Here is a 27597-nt window from a genome sequence, read left to right on the forward strand (position 1 = left end):
GAGTTGTAGTTTCTAAAGTTCTTCGAACTGTTTCGCGCGATGGGCCTGCACTCACAGTAGGGGACTGCCATAACTGGGGGACTGCCCTCTCTGGGGGGGGTCTGCACTCACTGTAGGGGACTACCCTCTCTCGCTGGATTGCTCTGAGCCTTCTCTGGGGGTCTGCCATAACTGGGGGACTACCCTCTCTCGCTGGATTGCCCTGAGCCCTCTCTGGGGTTCTGCATTCTGGTCTCTAAGGGTCCAAATCATAATTTCAGCACTTTGAGGTCACTTCTTGTCTTGGCATATTTGTATTTGTGCTAAATTTATATTTAAAAAAAATTGCTCAGAAAGTTGGTGAATTTTGTGCAAAAGCAAGAATGTTTTTTTTTAATCCTTGTGTTTAACCTTCTTTTCCAACTTTTTAGTGCAAAAAAAGTTACACAAACTTTTCTGGGGTACACGACATCCCTAGGACCGGATCACATTTTGCTGCAACTTTTGTAAAAGTAGCAAATGATGAATCAGGTTGAAGCATCTGTTACCCCCAAACCCTGCCCCCAGGTCGCTGCGCCCCCAGAGTCGCTGACATAGAGGCAGAGTTCGGTATGTGCAGACGGTCGGTATTGGCTGCGCTTTGAATGCAGTATACTTTCTGCTGTGTCAATAGCGCTGCATGCAGGTGAATCCGTGTGTGTTCAGTGAACCGTGCGGATTCACCTGCCGTCACTGCATCCTAGACATTGCACTGATAGAATTTCTCTTGCGGAAACCAGTGTCTCCACAAGAGAAATTGACATCCTGTGGTCTGTGAATACGCGCCGCATGTCCGTCTCCGCGGGTGAGCCGCAGGATCACACAGGCACATAGTGGACATGGGATTTGTACAAGTCCCATCCACTATGCTGTGACATCTGGCCACTGCGCAATTGCATACAGCGCAAGTGCGCGGCATACAATCTGCAGCGTTTACTGACCGTGTGCACGCACCCTAATGTGTGTGTTAGCTGTGAGTGTCAGAAACATCGCCAGGAGGAGCTGAGGGGGCACAAACTTTTGTTGCTGGTGTTCTGATATGAACACTTGGTGCTTGTACTGATTGTATCTACTGGTCCTTTTGTCGTATATTAAAGCGATATGAGTCAGTGCAGAAGAGGATATAATAAAGGTGTAATGTGCATTGTATGACTTTTATTTTATTGTTGGTGACATTTATTACTGCATGTCTGTACAGTGCTCTACATCCTACCTTCTGCCATAGGAACATTACATGGAGAAAGTATCTGTCCCCACGTCTTAATCACTCAATTCTGTTTTTTACTTTAGTCCCATTGCCCCCCAATGTATAACATACGGCACCTAGCCCCCCACTGGTGTATAACATTTGACCTCTCACCCCCATTGTATAACATATAGCCTCTCACCGTATGACATCCAGCCCCCCGCCATGCCGTCTGCCTTTACTATCATGTGACAGAACGGCCGGTGGTGCAGAGCTCACTGATACCAGTGCGGTCCTGTAATAGGAGCCACCGAGGTAACAAGTCCGCTCATGACATTTCCTAAATCTTCCCCCATCACCTCTGAGTGATATTATTGAGAAGTGGAAGAAACAGCAGCAACTCTGCCATGAAGTGGAGACCCCATAACGTTACAGAATGGGGGGCCGAGTGCTGGGGAGCAGAGGGCAGAAAAGTCACCAATGCTCTGCTGACCCCATAACTGCAGAGTCCAGACCACCTCTGTGGTAATAACATCAGCACAAACACTGCGCCCCCAATGGGAGCTTCATGGCCGAGCAGCTACATGCAGCCGTACATCAGAAAGCACAAGGTTGAGCATCGGATGGAGTGGTGTAAGGCTGCCACCTCTGGACTCTGGAGGGGACATGTTCTGTGCAGTGATGGATCACACTTCTCTATGAAGCAATCCATTTATTTTTCACAGACCCATAGACTTGCATTGGTGAGCGAGATTCACGACCCAGATCAATCCAGACGTCTCCATTTTTTATTCCTGCAGACACTCAGTTCATCAAAAATCAAGAACTTGTGACCAGCCCCATTAGCCTACAATGGGTATGTGTTTTGGGGTTAATGAATTTTGTGCAAAATGAAAAATTATTTTCATTTTGGTCTTTTGCCTTTTTTTTTTGCAACTTTTTAAGCTTAAAAAAGTTGAATGTTCTGCTAAAATGTTTAAAAAGTTGTGCAAAGTTTTGGCGTCCATAAAAATCGCACTGGAGGAGATTGGGGTAAATTTGTACACTTTTTTTTTTTAAGTCGTAATTGATGAATCAGCCATAAACATTTGGAAACCCCAAACTCCGGCCACAATGGCGAACATTTACAAAAAAACAATACATATAAATCTTATAAAATAGCCGTTACATTTTTTTGTTTTTCAGCCAGAAAAATCTACATTCCACATCTCAGTGTGAACGTACCCTTAGCATGTTTTCCTAGATGCAGTGCTGGTTTTGTGCAGGAGAGGGCAGTTGTGCGCCGCACAGGACGCTCCTTATAGGACGGCCCTTTTGTTTTTTTTGTTTCCGGCTTTTCCAAGACTGTCTCCAGCAGAATATCACTGGCTGCTAACCCCCCTACTAAGAGGGAGGCACTTGATTTTACCACGAGGACTTCCCAGGTACGTACCTCATTCACCTAATATCGTGACTACATAGGATTCAGTACTAACCTCTTATATACAACTGTATACTATATTCCACCATAATCTTTGGTGTTTTGTTTTTTCCGAACTTCACTTTACTGCAACAATGACCCGTTAACTTTGTCCTACAGGTCACTATGGTTATGGTGATAACAAATTTATGTAGTTTTACTACTTATATTTTATTAGTTTGGATGGTTTACGTACGCAGCGAGGATTCTCCCCAAGTGTATTGACATGTCTAGTTGGACTGTGGCCATGAGTATGTGATTTGCATACTTATGGGCACATTCCGACTAGACGTGTCAGTACACTTGCATTGAGCATTCTGTGCACGTCTAGTCGGCATGTGACCGCCTGAATCGGAGAATTCTCTCAGTGCACACACTGTACACTGTGAAGATTCACAAGTCTAAAGTCACACTTTGTGATTGCAGACTTGTAGCTAGACAGCCCCTGTAAGGAGGATTCCAGCTTACATGGCAATGCCAATAGGGTCAATAGTTGCCTGACAGGACACCTCCTCCCCATTTCAATCTCTTAAATGCTGCTGTCAGGATTAATAAAGGCATCTAAGGGGGTTAAAGCACTGAAATAGAAGCTACTTTAACTCCGAGCCAGTTACTCAGGTGCTGGCTGTATAACACAGCCGGCACTGCTCTCTCCATACATGCAGGGTGCACATCTGCTGTACATGTACAATGGAAGTCACTAATGAAAATCTGGGACCCGGTGCATCCTCGAAAGTTGACTGTCGCTGATGTCAATCCTTTCTGGACCAGCGTACAGCTCCGTGCACTTGTACACGTCGTGGAATTGCGCCATAGCTGCATGTACCGCACGAGAGAATGATAAATGAGCACTTACACATTGACGACCGCTGGTCCATGTACGGTCTGTTTTGCATATGGACCGAAAATGAGCTTGTGTGACCCTGCTTTACACCGAGATGTACATGGGGGCGCGGACAGGACTCATTATATTGCAGAATATTACATTTCTAGGAAATAACCTCCTTCCTTTAGTCACTGTTCCGCTAAACCCCAAACCACTAACCCCTGTGCAGAGTCATGACTCCTCCGTGTGACCCAGATAGGAAGAATACTGCACGTGACAGATGGAAGCGGAAGGTGCAGGGATGGTGGAATCGGCTTAGATACAGCATTAACTCTTATTACGTCTGGAGATAAGCGGCGCCAGGAGTGTCCTGCATCCGTATCTCCACCATACGATCTATTGATCCATATTTAGGAAGTTACATGTTTATAAGGGAGTCCGCTTTTGGATTACACTGACCAAATCATTTGCAGGGTTTTTTTATTGTCACTGACGCTTTTTGTTCCAAAATTCTTCAAAACGACACACACATTTTAAAAATTCTATGCAGATTAAATAATGTTCTTTAGATTTGACTTTAACTTTTTTTTTTGTGACTGTTTAGCGAAAATACTTTTAGCAGGATGTGGACGTCTATTCTACCCTTGTGCGCGATCGTGATGTCCTCAAGCGGTGCCAACATTGGCTGGTACCAGCCCGAGCAGGTGCACCTCTCATATACAGGTAAGCATTGATCATAAAATGGACTGTGATTTCGGACAGCCCCACTCCCCAAATTTAATAAGGGTAGCTGCTTTGATATTGGCACTGACGGAAAGCAAATCAAAAAACGCCCCCTGCTGGCACTCTTGTTTTGTTACCAATACATTTTCTTATTGAACCTGTTTCAGTTTCTCTGCAGCGCCTCCCCAGGGAAAATTAAGTAATACACACTGTTTATTCAAATCAATAGGATTTTTGTGTAATACAGGACAGGCTGTGTCCTCCAGAGCCAGAGACGCTGTTTGTAACCTACTCTACACTTTGGCAATAGATGAGGATCCTAAAAAAAGCCACCTACCCACCACACACTTTTAACTCTGTATTCTGTAATATAGTGTCACAACACTGTTTGATATCCCGGAGCTAGGCACTCCTTCCCTATCCCTAAAGCTAGGGGCGCCCTATCCCTGCTCCCCGGATTACTTCTGATGGTGAAGACTCTGGGGCCACGTACCTTGCTGAACTCCAGAATCAGCCCTTATCTGTCCCCTTCCTCACCCAGGGAAGTGGGGAGTAGTAGTGTATAAGAATATACAAACCAGACTAACAAGGAAAGATGTACAGGAATAAATTAAAATACCAATCATACAAATATGCACTCACAAACAACAACGTGGAACACTGAGAAGTAAAGGGAAGGAAAAACACAATAGGAGAGGATGAGGATATGCACACAGACAAATCACCAAGCAACATTCTTCAGAACAACACTCAAAACGCCTCCTCAAACAACCAACGCCTCCAACTCCAGAACCAGGCAGTATGAAACTAACACTGGCAATCCTGATTGCCAGAGGCAGCATATATATCAGAGGGGAGTGGCCAACACTGGACAGCTGAGACTATTAAAGCAGGAAAGCTCCAGGAGCTATCAACAGAACAGATTAACTCCTGCACTGCTAGCAGAAACATGCACTGTTTAATATGAAGGTGAAGTGCATCTATTCAGTGCAGAAGTACGTGAAATCAGGCATCACAGTATTCTGGCCTCTCTCTCGCGGTAAACCGTGACATATAGGCGTGTCTTTAGCTGTTCTCTATAATTACCCTGTAAGCCACCCCCTCTTGTAAAGACCATAAAAATAGCACCAAATAAAAAGGCCATATTCCTGGAACCGTATGGTGGATTTAAACAAAACAAAAACGGAATAGGGGAAGAACAAGAAAAAGATGAGAAAAAACTTGCGACCTGGTGACAAGTGCAGTCCCACTGATCCGTTGATTGAAGGTGCCATGGCTCGCTGCTGGACGTGGCACAGCAGTGGTCATGAAAGCTACGGCAAGCTTGCAGTTCCCTCTGCTACAACCACAACACAGTGTATGGCGCTGTGCCAGTTCTGGAGCACAACGGCACCTTCAATCAGCTGCTTTGTTTTGGACCTCCACCATCTGACATTGATGGTATCACCTATAGATAGTTCCTTCCTCTGGTGGGTGCATCCATCATTGCGTGTACACACTACTCAGTATAATTTATAGAACAGTTTAATTGATCTTATTTACCATTCAGGTCATCCGGCAACCATGACTGTGACCTGGACCACCTTCAGCTGGACCCCATCGGTAGTAGAATACAATCCTCTGCCCGGACGTGCTTCCTTCAATCTCACTGCTTATGGCAGTGTCAGCATCTTTGTAGATGGAGGACCAAAACATAGAAAGATGTTTATCCATCGGGTTACTCTGGAGAATATGGATCCTGGTCAGAAATATGGTAAGACAAGATCAGGAATCATGGAAGGGGGAAAATGGTCAGGTTGGTCTCCTCTCGTTGTATCTCATGTGGGCTTTGTTTGGATACTGTGCTGTCATACAAAACTAGTCACATTGTTGAATGCTCTAAGTATTCATATGCAGCTTATTTAAAGGGAAGCTGTCATTTTCCATAAATATGTAATTTTTTAATCTGGTGTAAATGCCGCTGTTCTCCTGAATCCGGCGATGTTTTTTTTCGTTCCTGCTCCTCTCCGTTCCTGAGATATGGCCTCCTCTTTCCTGTATTTAAATATAGTCTTGTTGTGAAGTAGGTGTGGCCCTGAACTCTCCTCTGTGGGCGTTTCCTTTCATGACCACACCCACTCGGTAACTAGATTAGATTTATATACAGGAAACAGAGGGAAATATCTCAGGAATGGAGAGGAGCAGGAAGAAAAGAAAAACATCGCCGGATTCAGGAGAACAGCGGTATTTACACCAGGTAAAAAAAAAATACATATTTACAGCAATTAAATATTATACAGTTGTAGCAGAGTTGGCGCTATTGTTTGGCCACAATCTAGTGCATAAGCTGAACTCTATGGGTTTCCAACCACTAAAGAAAGTTCTGTAACATCTGTACTTGGGATTATATACTTTACTGTCGTAGGCTTAAATTGAGCAAGACAAGCTGTTCTCCTCTTCTAATCTGTAAGCTTTTATACCATTTACTTTTGCTTTAAGCCCCGCTCTGGTGCCATATTTTTTATTGTGTAAAATCTCATCAGCCAGATGTTAAAGGGGGATATTAAGTTCTTAAAAACTCTCCTTAGGGCAGGCCATCAGTATTAGATCGGGTAGGGGTCCGACTCTCCTCACTTTTGTCGATCAGCTGTTTAAAAGGGCCACAGTCCTATAATGTATAGATTTACCGTAGGGCGGAAAAATACAAGTTGGGTGAAATAATGAAAAAAAATAAATAATGCAATTTTGCCTTTTTTTTTTTTTTTTTTTTTTATACAAAGTTCATTGTGCGGTAAAAATAAATTTGGCAACATAAATCTCCAGGTCAAAACGATTACAGCGATAGAATTAAATAGGTTTTGTTTTAATTATTTTTATAGTTTAAAAAAATTCAGAACTTTGAAAAAAAAATTTGTTTTCCTGAGATCCATAACTTTTTTATTTTTCTGTAGATGATGCTGTGTGAGGGCTTGTTTTTTTGCGGGCTGAATTGTTATTTTTATTGATACAATTTTGGAGCATCTATGATGTTTTGATTGCTTTTTGGGAGGAGGGGAAGCAATTCTGGCATTTTGATTTTTTTTTTCTTTACCATATTTTGGGGTGAATTTTTTCATGGAACAGAGTTTTAAAGATATCAAATATATACGGTATATATAATTTTTTTTGGGGGGTGTTAAAACTGGTAAGGGGAATTAAAACTTATTTTTTATTTTAAAATTTTTATTAAATATTACTAATTTAATTTTCACTTAATATTTTTAACCTGATAATTTGTTCTGTATGCGGCAATTTTAATATTGCGATCTTCCATGAAGCCTGGCCACACGCTGGGTGTTAGATGGCGGCCTACATTAGCCGCTAGCTGCCATGGCAACTCCTAGCAGCCATGACACAGCCGGAAGCTTCGTAGCCCGCTACATGCGCACCCTGATGGTGACCGACTATTACATCAGGATTGAAAAAATATAAGCTGGGCTGTCATTGGTTGCTATGGGCAACAAAAAAAAACCATTTTTCTTTTTAGGCCCACAATGATAGTTCATAATAGGCCTCATTTGCCAAAACTCTCTTTGTTGTCCATAGCAACCAATCAGAGCAAAGCTTATATTTTTTAAACTGCTCTGGTAAAATGAAAGCTGCGCTGTGATTGGTTGCTATAGGTAACAGAGCCAATTTTTCTACTGAAGTTATATCACCAATGTATGATTTTTGGGGCGGATTCCCACCAGTCTGGAGAATAGGGGGTCTTGTGTCTCTCGCTTGTGGTAGCACACATGGGCGACCACCGCACTGTTTACGGAAGTGGTGGTCACACGTGCACTACCAATCCAATGGAGATTAATTAGCGGCGGTTGGGCATGTGTACCACCAATCTATTTACACATGAGACACGGGACCCCCGTTCTCAGCAGTCTTGCCCCCACCAGTCGTAAAGTTATAGGTGGCAGATCTGCATCGGTGACCAATATTTTATGTAAGGGGACAATCCCTTTTAAATGTCCGCCTTGTAATACAACATCTGACCTGTAGTGGGCGCTAGCTGCAACTTATCCTGGTGATCACAGCTGATCACTGGTGATCACGGTCTGCTGCATGGTGGCAAAACCGCTTGACCGTTTTTTTTTTTGCTGTCTGGGAAGTATTTTGGGTCTACACCACTATCATCCAGCATCCCCCATGTGTGAAAACCCTGACCAGTAATAATAATACAGTCATTTCTGACTTCTTGTATAAAGCAGCCATATTTCACGGCGATCAGTAATCTATGGGTGTATTTTATAGCCCTGAAATATGCAGACAAATCCCATACACCTTGGACAGTGCCATATATCCATCATCTGTCATCTGTCTACTCGTCGCCTAACAGTCTCATTGGTCTGAGAGTGAATTACGGCCAATCTCACGGGCACCTGCCATATTGCGGCTCGTTTGTCTCAGTATATCAGTGATAACCTTCTTTTTCACCGTGATGATTTATTTGTTTGCAGGTCATAATCATTGTGTCCTTGTTGTAATGAGAATTATGGCTGCATGCACTGACTTCCCCTTCAGGTGGGCTTGTGCTTATACACAGCAGCCTATCTGAAAAAGCAGAGCTGCAGTGCAAAGGATAGAGGAGGAGAGGAGCAGCAGCGTGAGAATCCAATGAGGCAAGGGATGGATTTCTGACTACCCCAGACCCCACTAGATAATAGAGCTGAGCTTTATACACTTACAGATGATTGGTCAATGTTTTATTTTTACTTATTTTTGTAAATTGTCTGATTTGGCTGGGTGAGATGCTAAGACTGGGATCTAAGGGGGAAGTTTTCTCTTTATGGAGAGTGACATGCCAGGTCTGGCACCCCATTATGAGGAGGCTTAATCGCCTTGCAATGCTATTCTGGGAAAATAAATATGCAAATTGTCTCTTCAGAGAGGAAGAGGACTTATGCTCTAATACCACCTATTGGAAGTAGCAACCCTGCAAGTCAATATCGATATTAAAGGGTCGATTATAGAGTTGATATTGACTTGTAGGATTGCTACTTCCTATCGGTGACGCTAGAGTTCAAGTCCTCTTGCTCTCTGAAGAGACAATTTGCATATTTAATTTCCCAGAGGAGCATGCAAGGCATTTAAGCCTCCTCATACTGGCGTGCCAGACCTGGCATGTCACTATCCATAAGGAGAAAACTTACCTCTTAGATCTCATACTTATTTTTGCAATTCTTGTCCTTTAGTTTATCACTGCGGCAGTTCCCTTGGTTGGAGCCCTGAGTTTTCCTTCCGGGCACTCCAGGTTGGTTCTTCGTGGGGACCCCGCCTGGCCGTATATGGGGACATGGGAAACGACAACGCTCAGTCCTTATCAAGGCTCCAGAAGGAAACGCAAATGGAAATGTATGATGCCATACTTCATGTTGGTAAGTGTGATAGTTTTAGGGTTATGATCCAGGGTTATTCTGTTCTTTTTTAGAAATTGGAAATTGCATAAATAGTAATTTCCCACAATAGTGTTACTGAGGTCATGTACAGCGCCTCATGCAAACTACCCTGAAAAATTATGGTGGTTCCCATTTCCCGAACCCTCCCGCCTTGATTGACGCCCCTTTGGCTCTGATATATTATCACACGCCAATTTTGGTGGTATCCAGCGCATGCGCAGCGCGAAGAAGAAGCGGCGGCCGGTACAGCTCACTTCACTGCGCTTGCAGCAAAATGGGATATTGTGACTATTGCTAATTACTCTGAAGAGTCATGGAGGTGGTTCCGGTCTCCCAAGCACTTTGACCAGACCCTCTCTGGGTTGATTGACATCCCTTTTGCTCTGATAAATCATCACAAGACACCTCCACTGGCAGACACAGTGCGGAGACGGAGCGGAGGTCATTACAGGTCACTTCACTGAGTTTGCAGCAAGAGGGACAATGCACCTATTGCTAATTACCCTTAAAGGTCATGGAGGTCGTTCCTGCTTCCTGAACACTTGGCCAGGACCCTTCCTGCCTTCATTGATGTCCCTCTGACCAGCTATGGTGGCATCCAGTGCATGCGGAGGCCAGAACTGATCACTTCACTGCGCTTGCATTGCATGATTATTGAGCAGCAAGAGGAACATTGCACCTATTGCTATTTACCCAGAAAAGTCAGGGAGGTCGTCCCTGCTTCCTGAACATATGGTCAGGACCCTTCTTGCCTTTATGATGTCCCTCTAAGCAGCTATGGTGGCATCCAATGCATGCATGCGCAGTGCGGATAAGAAGCGGAGGGCAATGCTGGGCACTTCACTGCACTTGCATTTGATGATTATTGCGCAGCAAGAGGAACATTGCTCCTATTGCTAATTACCCTGAAGAGTCACAGAGGTGGATCCTGTCCACCATGCAATCACACCGTCCAGTTCCTTCCTGGCTTTATTGACGACCCTGTTGTCGGTAGCATCGAATGTAAGCACAATATTGAGAATAAGCTGAGGCCAGTTCATCTCGCTTCACTGCACATACACTGGATCCGGATGGGACATTGCACCTCTTGCTTATCCAAAAGAGTCAAGGAGGTGGTTCCTCTCTCCCTAACAGGCTTGGATAGTCTCCCCTTGTCCGGTATACATCATGATAAGCCAGCTATGGTGGCTTCCAGTGTACAGAAGAAAGCTAAGGCCAATACACCATGCTTAGGTATGCATGTGCCAGATGCCGATAGAGCCGCATTTTGCTAATTACCATGAAGAGTCATGGAGGTCGTTCTTGACCTCCCACAATAAAATCCAACTGGCCAGCCCCTCCATGACTTACCAGTGTATGTGCAGTGCGGTGATGAAGCTGAGGCCAGTACGACGCGCTTCGCTAAACATGTGCCAGATGCCGGTGGAGCGACTACATGGACATTGCATCTCTTGCTTAATATTCTGAAGAGTCTTGGAGATGGTTCCGCTCTTACACACAATCCCATTTCCTGGCTGGTACTTATTTTAATTGATGTCCCCATATCTGGGATACGTCATCACAAGCCCGCTCCGGTGGCATCTAAGACATGTGCAACGTGGAGATGAAGCGGAGGCCCGTACACTGCTCTCCACTGCGCATACTCCAAATACTGATGGAGCGGCCCAGGAGATGTCAATCAAGCCAGGAAGGGGCAACAATGGGGACAGTATAGGTGCAGGTCTCTTGCACAAAGTAAAGTCCTTTCTGTTTCTATTTCTTGCAGGTGATTTTGCCTATGATATGGACGAGGTAAAATATCTTTATATCCTGCTAACGCGCTAAAACATAGCTGCTTTCTTTTGAGGAACAGCGCCCCTTTTGTCAATAGACAGCGTGTGGTATTGCAACCATGGAAATCGGGTTGATGCCTGTCCTAGCACGGTCACGTCCTCCCCTCTCTTCTAGGATGACGCTCAAGTAGGTGATGAGTTCATGCGACAGATCGAGTCGGTGGCAGCTTACGTTCCCTACATGACATCTCCTGGAAACCACGAAGAGAAATAGTGAGTTGTGACTTATCATTCCCATTATAAGCCAGTTATTGATTTTCAGCTCTTGGACCGCAAAGACCCTCTCATACCCTAAATTAGATCAGCAATAATACTGGTGTCTTCATTGGATTCCCCCCGGGTCCAACATTATGTGTTGATTTCTCTCTTAAAATATTTTTTTCCATATTTTATAATTCAGAGTTCCAAATCCCCTGCATAGATGAAGAGTTACATGAACAAAAAATCTTTTCTACCTGCATCCACCACTTGGGGGAGCTCAAGAGCTTACCGCATACTGTATTTTTATTAACCCCTTCCCGACTTTGTGATTTTTTTTTTTTTTTTTTTAATTGTTTTCGATCTTTTTTTTTATTCCGTCCCTCCTTCCCAGAAGTGTAACTTTATTATTTTTCCATCGACATAGCCGGTTTGTTGCGGGATGGGTTGTAGTTTTGAATGACACCATTCACTGTACTGGAAAATGTGGAAAAAATTACAAGTGCGGAGAAATTGCAAAAAATATATGCAGTTCCGCAATTGTTGTTTGCATTTTGTTTTTACACCATTCATTCATGTTGTAGAAATAACTTGGCATATATACGATTCTCAAGGTCAGCGTGATTACAGCAATACCAAACTTGTATCTATATTTTTTTATTTCAATTAGAAATTCATAGGAAAAAAATGTGCTTGTGTCGCTATTTTTCGAGACCTGTAATGTTTTCTTTTTTTTTTTTTTTTTTGATTGATAGAGCAGTTTTAGGGCTTGTGTTTTGCCATGTATTGTAGGGTTATTTTTTTTTAATCGTTACCGTTTTGGGGTAGTTATCACATTTTGATTGTTTCTTATTGCATTTTTTTGCGGAGTTGCGCCGACCAAAAATATCGCAATTTTGGTGTTCTTTGTGATTTTTGTCTTATTTGTACCAATCAGGTTAATTAATTTTATATTTTGACAGATACTTTTACGGATGCGGCAATACCAAATATGTTTTTTTTTTTAATTGAGGAAAAGGAAGGTGATTTTAATCTTTATTTTTGTTATATGTTTTACTTTTTAAAAAAAAATAAAAAAAATTCTACTATAATTTTTTGTCCCCTTAGGAGACTTGAGCCAGCGACCATCTGATTGCTTATACTGTACTATCTACTGCAATACCAAAGTCTCCTATGAAGCTCAGCCACAGGCTAGTCTTCACGGGAACAACATCATGGCAGGCATGGACTGCCATGCCATTGCAACCTGATCACCATAATTATTGTTTTGATTGAACTTCATATCCTGCAGAATGGAGGCAGCGATTAGAACACTAAAAGTGCGTTTTTTTTTATTTTTTTTTATAAGGGCTATATTCCCTACAAGGCTATGTGCTTAGGTTATATTGTCAGTTTGGGCAGACACACTCCCTTTAAAGTGGACCTTTAAAAAAATTTAGTTAAATACCTTGCAAAAATCACTGAGCTCCCCCAATTTTGACGCTCTTTTCCGTTTTGTGTTGCGTCGCTCCTTTGCAGAGATATTCACATTTGTTTCTTCTGGAGCGTAGCATGTGAAATCTCTGCAAATGGGTGTTTCTTCAGAGTCTTCTCTGGGGGCATGTGCTTTGACCCCTCCTACCCAAATGATGCCAATTGGCAGTGTCCTCTGAAACTGCTAGCTCAACTGCCGAGCTGTAATTGGCCGCCTCTGGGAGGGAGGAGTCAAAGCACACGCCCCCAGAGAAGACTCTGAAAAAACGCCTGGTTGCACTACAAGCAGAGATTTCACATGCTGCGCTCTAAAACCAATAAATTTGAATATCTCTGGATAGGAGCGAGGCAGCACAAAACGGAAAAAAGCAGGAGAATCACGGGAGCGCAGGGATTTTTACAATTATTTGTTTTTTTTTAGCAATTGAAAGATCGTCTTTAAGTTCAATGTAGAAACGGTATGCTGTGGGCTCCCCCTAGTGGTGGCCGTAGGCAGGCAGAATTTCTCATTGAGCTCTATGGCTGTACATGGCATGAGGACTTTTATAGTATCAAACATTCAGTTTTTACCATTGTTACAACCGCATCTCACCATTTTTGTATCGCAGTAACTTCTCCAATTACCGCAACCGGTTTTCCATGCCGGGAAATACAGAAGGTCTGTGGTACAGGTGAGCTGACAGTGGTTGTGCCGTCATACAAGGATATGGTAACGTGGATATAAAATTTTAATGTGTTGTTTTACCAGCTGGGACCTTGGACCTGCTCACATCATCTCCTTCTCCACCGAGGTGTATTTCTATCTGAAGTATGGCCAAGAACTCGTGGGGGAGCAGTATCGCTGGCTGCAGAAGGATCTTCAGGTCTGATGCAAGATCTCTTTCTTTCTCCTATTTATCCCCATGTTGGATGGATGATTAGTACCATTTTGCGCGGTGCCTACAGCTCTGGTGCCCACTGCACAGTGCATGCAGTATATGCCATAATATGGGGGAGTACTTGCAACAGTGCTATATACTACATGCATAAGGCAGGTGTCAACAAGGGGTTAATCAACACAGTATATTGGACCTAAAAACGTCATGAGGGTAAAAGGCAGAAATTCATATTAAGTTATTCAAAGATACAGTAACCTGGAATAATAGTTTCTTGTTATGCAGAATTTTGGGAACCTAGTCTTGTATCGGTGTGTTGACATCACGGTCCTCACTAGGTACCCCATCGCCCCTTGTAGGGTACACCGCACTCCGAGACTACCCCCTGGATACTTCATACAGGTTCATAGTTTTATTATACATTTTATTGTCTGCAGGAGGCCACCAGCTCGGCGCATCGTTCTGAGCGGCCATGGATCATAACAACGGCTCACCGACCCATGTACTGCACCAACTTCAACAGTGACGACTGCGTCCAGCACGATAGTACGGTAAGCTGGCGGGACAAAAGGGAAAGCAATGGTGGACTGAGGAGACAAAGATGGAAAGGATTAGAAGGGATGTGACTGGGGTCCAACATAGCCTAATGTCGGTGCTTGGCTCGTTCGGCTGACAGCTACCTCTCCCCATACACAAGTGTTCGGCTTAGCTGTGCGTCCGTCTGTATTCAATGGGGAGAGAGGAAAAAGTCACCTGCAGACTCCTCTGGCAGCGGAGGAAAAAATAACAAATCGGATGTTGAAATTTCACCGTGCCGATCTTTCTCTATCCCGACATCATCTGTGAAAGTTGGGAGACCCCCATACATATCGGATAGTTGGCTGATCCCACCGAAGTTGGCTGAATCACTTTCGACTTTAGACCAAACACTTGCCGCCCTCATACATCATTGAGATAAGTTGGCCAAATCTGCCAGTTTCAGAAGGACCATACATGAGGGCCTCCCCGCTGTCCCGTGACATCGTGTTGATGGGTCATTGATGTTGAATTTCCACACATAAAGAGAAAGTTAGGCATAAAGAGAAGGGAATGAGGAGTCTGTGTCACGCAAGGTGTGGGAAAGACTAAGTGCAACACAAAGGGAAGAGGGAAGGGAGCCCAGACACTAGGGGAAGGGGGAGTGGAGACCTCCTAGGCTGATCTGATATCACCCTGTCTCCCCTACCGTGCCTATATTGGTTCCTCACCAATCGCCGCACAGGAACATAAACCCTGTATTTCCCTAGAGCTTGGCCCTGGATAGGGAAGGGAGGGATGAGCACTAGACAGTCCTCACTAACAACTAAAGACAACAAGGGAGACAAACACGGGCGAAAGTAACTTAGCTTGAGCCGACTTCAGAGAGATTACCCCACACGTCCTCCTAACACCCGAGAGGATGTAAGCAAACTGCAATAGCTCCAAGCCTTCACAAGGGGACATGTGAATATCACCGGCACCTCCCTGGAGCAAACAAAGTATTTAGACACCCAGGCCTGGGTGTGAATTAGCTGGAGGGAGGTAGTCCCTGGGTCCTACAGTGAGACAGATCTAAGACGGTGTCTGTAATGCCAAATGAAGAGATCTTCTGCAACCAACTGTAGGGCGATTGTCTGTCACATCTAACACACCCGTGACAGTCTGGCAACAAATTGCTCCTTTTTTCCTTTGCAGAACACATGCACTCTTGGCCGAACTGAGCGTGCATGTGTGTCTGAGATTGGAAGAATATCAATCAAATCATTGCATTGGGCCAATAGTTATATAAAGTATATGAGCACCTTAAGACACATGAACGGATGACCATGCAATACGAGATATTTCTGGATCCAATAGTTATTAGTGGGGCCCCGCACAGGTCTTGAGCAGCACCCCTGTACCACATCCATAGCTCCTGGCCATGTATGGTGACATGTCTTACTAATGTCAGAGCCCTTCACACACACATTCTTGGAGCAACCTCTAATGGGCCGCGTGGGGATATTTTTGGAGAATGGGTCTGAATTGTCCTCTACTTCTAGATGTTGCAGGTAGATAGATGTCTCTTTCACTCATTCACTAACATATTCTTTGATCTATTTTGCAGATAAGGACGGGGCTACCTGGCGGACAGTACCCGCTGGAGGAACTGTTCTATAAATACGGTATAGTAATAAATATGTCAATTCTGAATACTGTGAGCGGATGCAATCCTTACACTTCATCTCTGATGGAGATGTCTATGAAATCATAGAGACACAAGCTTCAAACCCTGAACACAAAGCCAGCGTGTAATACTACACTTCTCCTGTAGTGGCCGCTGCAGGAAAAATGCACAGCCAGCTGGATCATCCCTCAGCACAATCGGCTGATCACTTTTACAGTAGATCATCTGTTCATCTATGTTCAGCGTTACTCATGCAAAAATCAGCCCCTACATAATCAGGAGGCATTTATACTATCATATGTATGTTCTAGGGGTGGACTTGGAAATCTGGGCACATGAGCATTCCTACGAGCGGATGTGGCCTGTATACAACTGTACGGTGAGTAGACTACACATTATAGCAGACTACATTACTGTCACCTGGGGCGGACATAGCATCAGCACAACCTGCGGTCACTACGGCCTATTGGATCTCAGGTAAGAGGTCACCTCCTATCCATAGCTCACAATTACTGGGGGTTTGGTGCTGAGGCATGGTCTGCAGAGGCACCGGCAGCTCCCTCCAGTAATCTATTCATATATTGTTTTTACTTGGCGGCCATTTCTTGCTTGTGTATGCCCCTAGGTAACCTACTGTGATGTCACAAGTTTACTCTGGTAGGTAGCAGTGACATCACAAGTATCTGTCAAATAAGAAACTATGACATCATGGTAGGTTTCAGGCAGGTAGGTTACTATGACATCACGGTAGGTTTCAGGCAGGTAGGTTACTATGACATCACAGTAGGTTTCAGGCAGGTAGGTTACTATGACATCACGGTAGGTTTCAGGCAGGTAGGTTACTATGACATCACGGTAGGTTTCAGGCAGGTAGGTTACTATGACATCACGGTAGGTTTCAGGCAGGTAGGTTACTATGACATCACGGTAGGTTTCAGGCAGGTAGGTTACTATGACATCACAGGAGGTTTCAGGCGGGTAGGCTACTATGACATCACAGTAGGTCTCAGGCAGGTAGGTTACTATGACATCACAGTAGGTTTCAGGCAGGTAGGCTATTATGACATCACAGTAGGTCTCAGGCAGGTAGGTTACTATGACATCACGGTAGGTTTCAGGCAGGTAGGCTACTATGACATCACGGTACATTTCAGGCAGGTTGGCTACTATGACATCACGGTAGGTTTCAGGCAGGTAGCCTACTATGACATCACAGTAGATTTCAGGCAGGTTGGCTGCTATGACATCACAGTAGATTTCAGGTAGGTAGGCCACTATGATATCACAGTAGGTTTCAGGCAGGTTGGCCACTGTGACATCACGGAAGATTTCAGGCAGGTAGGCTACTATGACATCACAATAGGTTTCAGGCAGGTTGGCTACTATGACATCACGGTAAGTTTCAGGCAGGAAGGCTACTATGACATCACGGTAGATTTCAGGCAGGTAGGCTACTATGACCTCACGGTAGGTTTCAGGCAGGTAGGCTACTGTGACAACACAGTAGGTTTCAGGTAGGTAGGCTACTATGACATCACGGTAGATTTCATGCAGGTTGGCCACTATGACCTCACGGTAGATTTCAGGCAGGTAGGCTACTATGACCTTACGGTAGATTTCAGGCAGGTTGGCTACTATTACATCACGGTACATTTCAGGCAGGTTGGCCACTATGACCTCACGGTAAATTTAAGGCAGGTAGGCTACTATGACCTTACGGTAGATTTCAGGCAGGTTGGCTACTATGACATCATGGTAGGTTTCAGGCAGGTTGGCCACTATGACATAACAGTAGATTTCAGGCTGGTTGGCTACTATGACATCACAATAGGTTTCAGGCAGGTTGGCTACTATGACATCACGGTAGATTTCAGGCAGGTAGGCTACTATGACATCACAGTAGATTTCAGGCAGGTAAGCTACTATGACCTCACGGTACGTTTCAGGCAGGTAGGCTACTGTGACATCACAGTAGGTTTCAGGCAGGTAGACTACTATGACCTCACGGTAGATTTCAGGCAGGTTGGCTACTATTACATCACGGTAGATTTCAGGCAGGTTGGCCACTATGACCTCACGGTAGATTTCAGGCAGGTAGGCTACTATGACCTCACGGTAGATTTCAGGCAGGTAGGCTACTATGAAATCACGGTAGATTTCAGGAAGGTTGGCTACTATGACATCACGGCAGGTTTCAGGCAGGTTGGCAACTAAGACATCACGGTAGATTTCAGGAAGGTTGGCCACTATGACATAACGATAGATTTCAGGCAGGTTGGCTACTATGACATCACGGTAGATTTCAGGCAGGTAGGCTCCTATGACATCACGGTAGATTTCAGGCAGGTAGGCTACTATGACATCATGGAAGGTTACTACGATCTTATGATAGGTTTCAGGCAGGTAGGCTACTGTAACAACACGGCAGGTTTGAGGCAAGTAGGCTATTATGACATCACAAATGTGTATTCATCAGATAAACTGCAATGACATCACAGCGAGTTTCATTCATGTAAACTGCTATGACACCACAGTAGGTTTCCGTTAGCTGTAATGACATCACACTTGAGTTTCAGTCAACCAGTCTTGTATGACATCACAAATAAGTTTGTCAGTCAAGTTGCTGTGACATCACAGTAGATTTGAGCCTGATAATCTATTATAACACCACAAGTGAGCTGCGATCTGCCAACTAATATGACGTCCTAAGTGGATTTCACTCCACTAAGCCACTATGACATCACAAGTGGGTTTCTGCAGTGACATCACCAATAATATCAGCGAAAGCTGCGGAGCTGATCTGGCACGGGGCCCCTATAGTTGGCGTCTGCCCCTGAGTGTCTTATTATCTATACTACCACGTCTATGTTTCATGAGCTGATATGTGTAGAGCTGACCCCCCGGAGACCCCATCAGACGGTGAGGAGTATGTGGATCGGCGCTGTTTGTTCAGCTGTGCAAAGATTTCTTATTCAGACCCTCGCTCATTGCAGGTTTATAATGGATCCCTCCAGGCTCCCTATACAAATCCCAGGGCTCCTGTCCACATCACGACGGGATCTGCGGTGAGTTATACACCGGGGCGCGCACAGGTATATACGTGTATATAGTCACTGTCAGAGTATGTGTTATAGTCCGTACAGAGTTGTCATTTTAAGGTCCACAGAGCTTTAAAAGGGTTTTCTGGGACTTCATCGTTGATAAGCTATCATCAATATCTATGGGAGTCAGACTGCTGGCACCCCCCACCGATCAGCTGATCGAAGAGATTGTGGTGCACTGGAAATGCACTGTGTAGTGGTTGTGATTGGTGCTTCAAGTTCTCTCCTCTGCAAGCGAATAGGAGCGAGTGTGTACTACCATTTATGGCCACTACACAATGTACAGCGCTGTTACACTTCTGGACAATCAGCTGATTGATGGTGGTGTCAGGAGTTGGACCACCACCGATCCTAAGGACAGACCATCAGTGATAACACCTTCTTATTACACTTGGGGTTATTTACTGTGGAAAAAAGAAGGCTTAGGGGTGATCTTATTACTATGTACATGTATATGAGGGGACAGTACAAAGACCTTTCTACTGATCTTTTTACTCTGAGGCCTGAGACGGGGACAAGGGGGCATCTTCTACATCTGGAGGAAAGAAGGTTTAATCATAATCACAGATGCGGATTCTTTACTGTAAGAGCAGTGAGACTATGGAGCTCTCTGCCGCATGATGTTGTAATGAGTGATTCACTATGTAAATTTAAGAAGGGCATGGATGCCTTTCTTGAAAAGTATAATATTACAGGTTATAAATACTAGATCCATTGATAGGGCGTTGATCCAGGGAACAAGTCTGATTGCCGTATGGAGTCGGGAAGGAATTTTTTTCCCCAATGTGGAGCTTAGTGTTTGCCACATGGTTTTTTTTTGCCTTCCTCTGGATCAACATGTTAGGCTATGGGTTGAACTAGATGGACTTAGTCTTCCTTCAACCTTAAAAACTATGTTACTATGTTACTTTCCCCTGGATGTAATCCTATGTCATGGGAAGGGTGTGTGTGGCCCGCTCCATATAGGGGAGGGTGTGGGTGTGTGTGGCCCGCTCCATATAGGGGAGAATGTGGGTGTGTGTGGCCCGCTCCATATAGGGGAGAATGTGGGTGTGTGTGGCCCGCTCCATATAGGGGAGGGTGTGGGTGTGTGTGGCCCGCTCCATATAGGGGAGAATGTGGGTGTTTGTGGCCCGCTCCATATAGGGGAGGGTGTGGGTGTGTGTGGCCCGCTCCATATAGGGGAGGGTGTGGGTGTGTGTGGCCCGCTCCATATAGGGGAGGGTGTGGGTGTGTGTGGCCCGCTCCATATAGGGGAGGGTGTGGGTGTGTGTGGCCCGCTCCATATAGGGGAGGGTGTGGGTGTGTGGGGCCCGCTCCATATAGGGGAGAATGTGGGTGTGTGTGGCCCTCTCCATATAGGGGAGGGTGTGGGTGTGTGTGGCCCTCTCCATATAGGGGAGGGTGTGGGTGTGTGTGGCCCTCTCCATATAGGGGAGGGTGTGGGTGTGTGTGGCCCTCTCCATATAGGGGAGGGTGTGGGTGTGTGGGGCCCGCTCCATATAGGGGAGAATGTGGGTGTGTGTGGCCCGCTCCATATAGGGGAGGGTGTTGGTGTGTCGGGCCCGCTCCATATAGGGGAGGGTGTGGGTGTGTCGGGCCCGCTCCATATAGGGGAGGGTGTGGGTGTGTCGGGCCCTCTCCATATAGGGGAGAATGTGGGTGTGTGTGGCCCGCTCCATATAGGGAAGGGTGTGGGTGTGTCGGGCCCGCTCCATATAGGGGAGGGTGTGGGTGTGTCGGGCCCGCTCCATATAGGGGAGGGTATGGGTGTGTCGAGCCCGCTCCATATAGGGGAGGGTGTGGGTGTGTGTGGCCCGCTCTATATAGGGGAGGATGTGGGTGTGTGTGACCCGCTCCATATAGGGGAGGGTGTGGGTGTGTCGGGCCCGCTCCATATAATGAAGGGTGTGGGTGTGTCTGGCCCGCTCCATATAGGGGAGGGTGTGGGTGTGTGTGGCCCGCTCCATATAGGGAAGGGTGTGGGTGTGTCGGGCCCGCTCCATATAGGGGAGGGTATGGGTGTGTGTGGCCCGCTCCATATAGGGGAGGGTGTGGGTGTGTCGGGCCCGCTCCATATAGGGGAGGGTGTGGGTGTGGGTGTGTGTGGCCCGCTCCATATAGGGGAGGGTGTGGGTGTGTCGGGCCCGCTCCATATAGGGAAGGGTGTGGGTGTGTGTGGCCCGCTCCATATAGGGGAGGGTGTGGGTGTGTGTGGCCCGCTCCATATAGGGAAGGGTGTGGGTGTGTCGGGCCCGCTCCATATAGGGGAGGGTGTGGGTGTGTGTGGCCCGCTCCATATAGGGGAGGGTGTGGGTGTGTGTGGCCCGCTCCATATAGGGGAGGTTGTGGGTGTGTCGGGCCCGCTCCATATAGGGGAGGGTATGGGTGTGTCGGGCCCGCTCCATATAGGGGTGGTACCAGCTGTGTTATACAGCCAGCACCCGCATATAGCAGCAGCAATTGAGACTGTGCATCTACTTAAATGCCGCTGACAATTTCTGTCGGTGGGAATTTAAGTTGTGCCATCCTGGTGTTGCGTCTATTTGATGGTGTACACACTATGTTCCCCCTAGTGGTGGCTTTAATAAAGCACTGTTTTATCATTTAAAGGGAGTCTGTCAGCAGGTTTTGCTACCTAGTTTGATAGCAGCATAATGTAGGGGATACCCTGATTCCAGTGATGTGTCACTTACTGGGCTGCTTGCTGTAGTTTCAATAAAATCATTGTTTTATCAGCAGGAGATTATCACTAGAGGATTATGTATCTCGTGCCATGTAGTACTCCTGCTCTGTAATCCCGCCCCCCACCAATGATTGGCAGTTTTCTGCCTATGCACAGTGTACACAGAAAGCAGCCAATCAGGGGTGGGGGTGGGGGTGGGGTTATTCAGGGCTCAGCATTTAGAGAACTTATAAAACAGGTATTTTTATCAAATCTGCAGCAAGCAGCCCAGTAAGTGACACATCGCTGGATTCAGGCTCTCTGCCCCTACATCATGCTGTTCTCAGATTACACTGGAAAAACCTGCTGACAGATTCCCTTTAAGTCTATGGCTTACATGAAGCAGCAGGTTTGGCACTGTGTATCAGTAACACAAAGCTCCAAATACCATAAAGTATAAAGTCAGTAAGTTCAGACTTCACAATGACTGGATGTGATAGGGAGACATTCACTGTAAGTAAAATGTATACATTTATTGGTAACCACGAATAAATTCTTCTTTTTGTGATTTTGTGGCAGGGATGTAGGGAGCGGCTGGATCCTTTCTTTCCGCTGCACCGTGAATGGAGCGCAGTGAGGATAGAGGATTATGGCTACACGCGGATCCACATAGCAAACAAGACTCACATACACATCCAGCAGGTGTCCGATGACCGGGTGAGCGCGCGTCACAGGGTGTGTATATATATATATATATATATATATATATATATATATATATATATATATATATATATATATATATATATATAGGGCGGGGGTCTTATGACTGACATACTGGGGGTATTGCTGGCTCATACGTCTTTACAGTCACTTGTAGGACACTTGATTTTCCAGAGTGCTTAGTCTGCCTGTGAGACAAACGCACCAGCTGCTATCTCTCCTCACCTGATTGTTTGCTACAATGTATCAGTGCATTTCAACTTCTATCAGCCAGACGTCAGGCCACGTTCACACGCCCAGTATTTGGTCAGTATTTTACATCATGTAAGGCAGCACTAGTCATCATAATGGGGAATACTCGCTGCACCGGGTAAATCAAAGCACACCAGCAATGTCCTTCCGGTATTTCTTAATGCTGCAGTTTATTACACTTCATAAACCACAGTTCACACAGTCCATCTTAGTCCGCCACCGGCATGTTTACACACTTAACATCCGGGAGTCTCTCAAGTAGCAGACAGGCCCAAGTGGCCCAAGTAACAGCCTTCAGCAAGGTAATAAAATAGCAATGTCCATATTAATGTCCATATAACACAGGGTATTACCTTTGCCGGATTTAGCTGTCTCAGTCCATTACTCCGCCACCACTGTGGCTTTGCGGCTTCCCAGGTCGGGGTCTCCAGCCGTCGTTCCCTCAAAGGCCACTGACATCCACACAGGATCCAGGCTCTGCCTTTCAGGACTCTTACTCAAGTCTCTGCCTTCCAAGGCCACTAGCATCCACACAGGATCCAGGCTCTGCCTTTCAGGACTCTTACTCAAGTCTCTGCCTTCCAAGGCCACTAGCATCCACACAGGATCCAGGCTCTGCCTTTCAGGCACCAGGCTCCACTAGGCCTCACACGGTCGGCGTCCCACACACATGGGAACAGGCCTTACGCCTCTCTCACAGAACACACCTGTCTCCCATCAAGCAGGGTTTATATATGCATCCCGTGCACACACACACACATACTGACAGGACCTTGCTGATGTCACAGTCATGTGATCAGACAGACATTCTGTGCGCGCAGGACCTGTGCTATGTCACAGTCATGTGACCAGTCACCTGAGGGGGAAGGTACATGGTCAGGTAAAACACATCCTGGACCATTACCGTAATGCCAGCAAGTCGCTGCATTACAATCAGTATTTGTAAGCCTTCATTTCTAAGAACAAGAATAGACTGTCGAGTTTCACATGAAAGTTCTCTTTTTCTGGCCATTTTTGAGAGTTTCATTGAACAAACAAATGTAATGCTCCAGATTCTCAACTAGCTCAAAGGAAGGTCAATTTTATAGCTTCTCAAATCAGCCAAACTGTTTTCAGCTGGGCTAACATACTTGTGCAAGGGTTTTCTAGGGTTTTCTAGGGGTTTCTAAACATCCATTAGCTTCTTACACTGTTAGCAAACACAATGTACCACTAAAACACTGGAGTGGTGGTTGTTGGAAATGGGCCTCTATACACCTATGTAGATATTGCAATAAAAACAAGACATTTGCAGCTAGAATAGTCATTTACCACATTAACAATGTATAAAGTGTATTTCTGATTCATTTAATGTCGGCTTCACTGAAAAAAAATGTGCTTTTCTTTCAAAAATAATGAAATTTCTAAATGATCCCAAACTTTTGAACGGTAGTGTGTGTGTGTGTGTGTATATATATATATATATATATATAATCTACTGTCTATAGAAGTGATATAGTAGAGCTTGGTTTGTTACAGAGTCCAGGTAGAACTGGTCAGCAGTGTGGCACACTAACTCCACGATATAGCAGAGCTGGCAGTGTAGGGAGCTTTCTACGTTAGCGTCATTGATGTCAACTACCTGAATATTCTGGCCACTTTTCGCTGCCTGGGCAAGTCTGTAAAGCCTGAGAGCAAAACCTCCCCGGAGTAAGTGCAGTTGCCATTGTAAGCCATCGTGCAGGAGAAGGGCACAGAGCCGGCACTGGAGCCAGGACATGAGAGTAATACACGGACGGTTATACACTGATGAATATCAGCGCCTGAACCTCTCTTAAGGCCCCGTCACACTAAGCGATATCGCTAGCGAGATCGCTGCTGTGTCACGGTTTTGGTGACTCACCAGCGACCTCACCAGCGATGTCGCTATGTGTGACACTTTGCAACGATCAGGCCCCTGCTGTGAGGTCGCTGATCGTTGCAAAGTGTCCTGGACCATTTTTTGGTCGTTGGCCTCCCGCTGGCCAGCACACATCGCTGTGTGTGACCAGCGGGACCAACGATCTGGCTGGTAACCATGATAAACATCGGGTTACTAGGGGCACACGCGCACTTAGTAACCCGCTGTTTACCATAGATACCACTCTGCTACTGTGAGCGGAGGCTCCAGCGCACGGTAGCAGAGTAGTATCCATGGTAAACAGCGGGTTACTAGGGGCACACGCGCACTTAGTAACCCGATGTTTACCATAGTTACCAGCCTGCTCCTGCTTGCAGCAGGCTGGTAACGGGAGCAGGACATCGTGGAACGATTCTTTCCACGATATCGTTGCTCCCCTGATCGCTGGTGATCCTGCCTGTTTGACAGCTCACCAGCGATGTATTAGCGATGCAGCAACGATCCCTGACAGGTCGTATCGTTGTCGGGATCGCTGCTGCATCGCTTAGTGTGACGGGGCCTTTACTCCTGGGAGACGAGCTGTAAGTAAAGACATTAGATTACACCTTGTGACATCTGCTTTTCTTCCACAGGATGGAGAGATAGTGGATGAGATCTGGCTGATTAAAGACAAGCGGTGAATACCGAGATCTATGTTTTCTAGATGAGATTTAATCAGTTGGGGTCGGAATCTTCCCCGGATTTGTGTCCTTCTTTCTCGATCTCAGGAATGAAGTCTTCTGTGTATCTCTGGAGTGATCCCTGTGATTCTGCTGCTGCTGATCTCTTGCACTGAGTGATCTCTTATAGAGGATGTCTGGTGATGACATCTCTTTGCTCGTATACCCTTTTGGGGCACATGTATATCATAGAGGGGGGTCTGCAGCTTCTTCTGGGAGTCAGAATAGAGATCCGCTGTGTAGTAGGGGTTTTCTGTGCTGGTGGACTCGAGCTGCCCTTGAGTTATTTGCATGGCTGTCATGTAATACTACATTTCCCATAGTTTGCTATGGGGTGGCAGGAGCGCAGCTTCTATGCTACCTGATGATTTCTTTATCTCACCTTCTTCGCTCCATGTTGGATCCTAGTACTGCACAAAGCACAATGAGCCCCCTGAAGAACACAGAGGAGTCCACCCAGCACCGGGGGTCTGTGACACCCAACATACAACTCTGCCCTATGAACAGCGACTTATACCCAGAAAACAAAACTTAGCCCCTTTTAAGAGAAAAATAGGCTAACACTAAACTTGTAACTGGCCGGACGCCCCGGATCGGTGCGGAAATGTCAACATTAAAGGAGATTTCAACCGAAAAATTGATTTAGTTCTATTATTTACTAATGTGATGCTCCCTCCATTGTTCTTTCTATGCCATCATAAAGGGAACTTGTGAAGAGAAAAGGACTTATTGTTTACATCAGATTTTTATGTTAAATGTATTTAAAATGTAACATTTTTGATATTGTTTCAGAAAAAAAAATCTAATTTTGCATTTGTTTTCTACTGGTCACTGGGCCTAATATTAGACTCCTACTCCCTGTTCTTCACATGAATATTAACAGCAATAGACTGACTCAGACCCTATGTGTATAATAGCTTTATCATAGCATCTAATTAGTACAGGAGGAGGAGGTGAGCTGTGACATTACCTATTGTGAATGGTGGATCCTGTGTTATCTACTGTATATAGAGGTGTTATCAGTCATTGTACAGGAGGAGGAGGTGAGCTGTGACATCACCTATTGTGAATGGTGGATCCTGTGTTATCTACTGTATATAGAGGTGTTATTAGTCATTGTACAGGAGGAGGAGGTGAGCTGTGACATCACCTATTGTGAATGGTGGATCCTGTGTTATCTACTGTATATAGAGGTGTTATCAGTCATTGTACAGGAGGAGGAGGTGAGCTGTGACATCATCTATTGTAAATTGTGAATCCTGTGTTATCAGGGATTGTAATCCTCTCTGTATTGATGAGACTGCTGAAAAGTCACCTGTACAGAACATCAAGTGTAAATCTAGAATGAGGCCTAGTGGCCAGCGTGAAAATTGTAAGATTTTTGATAATTTTTTTTTCCAGTTTTCTATAACCCTATCAACAATTAAAAAAAAAAATTACCAGAAAAACTTGGTTTAAATAATTGCCCATTTTCTGATGACACGTTCCTTTTTAAAGGGGACATCCAGCTCCACACACTTTTACAAATAATGGTGTAAAATAACTTTAGGGCGTCCTCCTCTGCTGCTTTCGCCCCAGTCTTTGTTCCTTTGTTCACTCTGCTCCAGAGATGATATCATGTGACTGTTGCAGCCACAGCCGATAACTGAGCTCAGTTATCGACTGCAGTGAAAAAGGAACTACTAGCTGCCACCACCAATTGGTTATACAGGTCAATTGGACACCCATTACAGGTAGCGAATGGCTTCAGGGCTGCGTTTACAGAGCAAGAGGAACAGAACTATTAAATTTTATATATTCAATCCGGAAAGATAGGCAGTGTTTATAAAAAATATACAAAATGGGGAGGCAGTGTTTATAAAAAATATACAAAATGGGAACAAAAACAACACGGTATATACAATTACATATAATAAAAAGGGATAAAGAAAGAGAAGTACTAAACCTGAGGTCGCAGGAATAACTGTTATCTGTTATTTTTACGGAGGGAAGCACTCCGATTAGGAAAATGGACACTCTCACAGAGAACTATGTCTTCTAGAATGAATAATGACAGATAAGCAAACTCTCATTTT

General features: G+C 45.2%; 1 protein-coding gene across 2 annotated transcripts; it reads left to right on the forward strand.

The window, feature by feature from the left end:
* Positions 1-20: 20 nt before the first annotated feature.
* ACP7 (acid phosphatase 7, tartrate resistant (putative)) lies at positions 21-26159 on the forward strand. 2 transcript variants are annotated; one of them, XM_073641689.1, is made up of 16 exons: positions 21-56; positions 2390-2628; positions 4094-4212; positions 5762-5965; positions 9417-9599; positions 11386-11411; positions 11568-11665; positions 13732-13794; positions 13872-13986; positions 14436-14549; positions 16124-16181; positions 16495-16562; positions 19177-19248; positions 22529-22684; positions 25436-25479; positions 25931-26159. In XM_073641689.1, exons 3-16 carry the CDS (start codon positions 4113-4115, stop codon positions 26055-26057), a joined length of 1428 nt encoding a protein of 475 aa, XP_073497790.1. In that variant the 5' UTR covers positions 21-56; positions 2390-2628; positions 4094-4112; the 3' UTR covers positions 26058-26159. The 2 variants fall into 2 exon arrangements, with proteins under 2 accessions (XP_073497790.1, XP_073497791.1); XM_073641690.1 differs by having other exon boundaries at positions 23-56; positions 22529-22666.
* The last annotated feature ends 1438 nt before the right edge of the window (positions 26160-27597 follow it).

The sequence above is a fragment of the Phyllobates terribilis genome, unplaced genomic scaffold, assembly GCF_046119375.1.
Source record: "Phyllobates terribilis strain yellow unplaced genomic scaffold, ASM4611937v1 Scaffold_7__3_contigs__length_470593459, whole genome shotgun sequence".
Classification (NCBI taxonomy): domain Eukaryota; kingdom Metazoa; phylum Chordata; class Amphibia; order Anura; family Dendrobatidae; genus Phyllobates; species Phyllobates terribilis.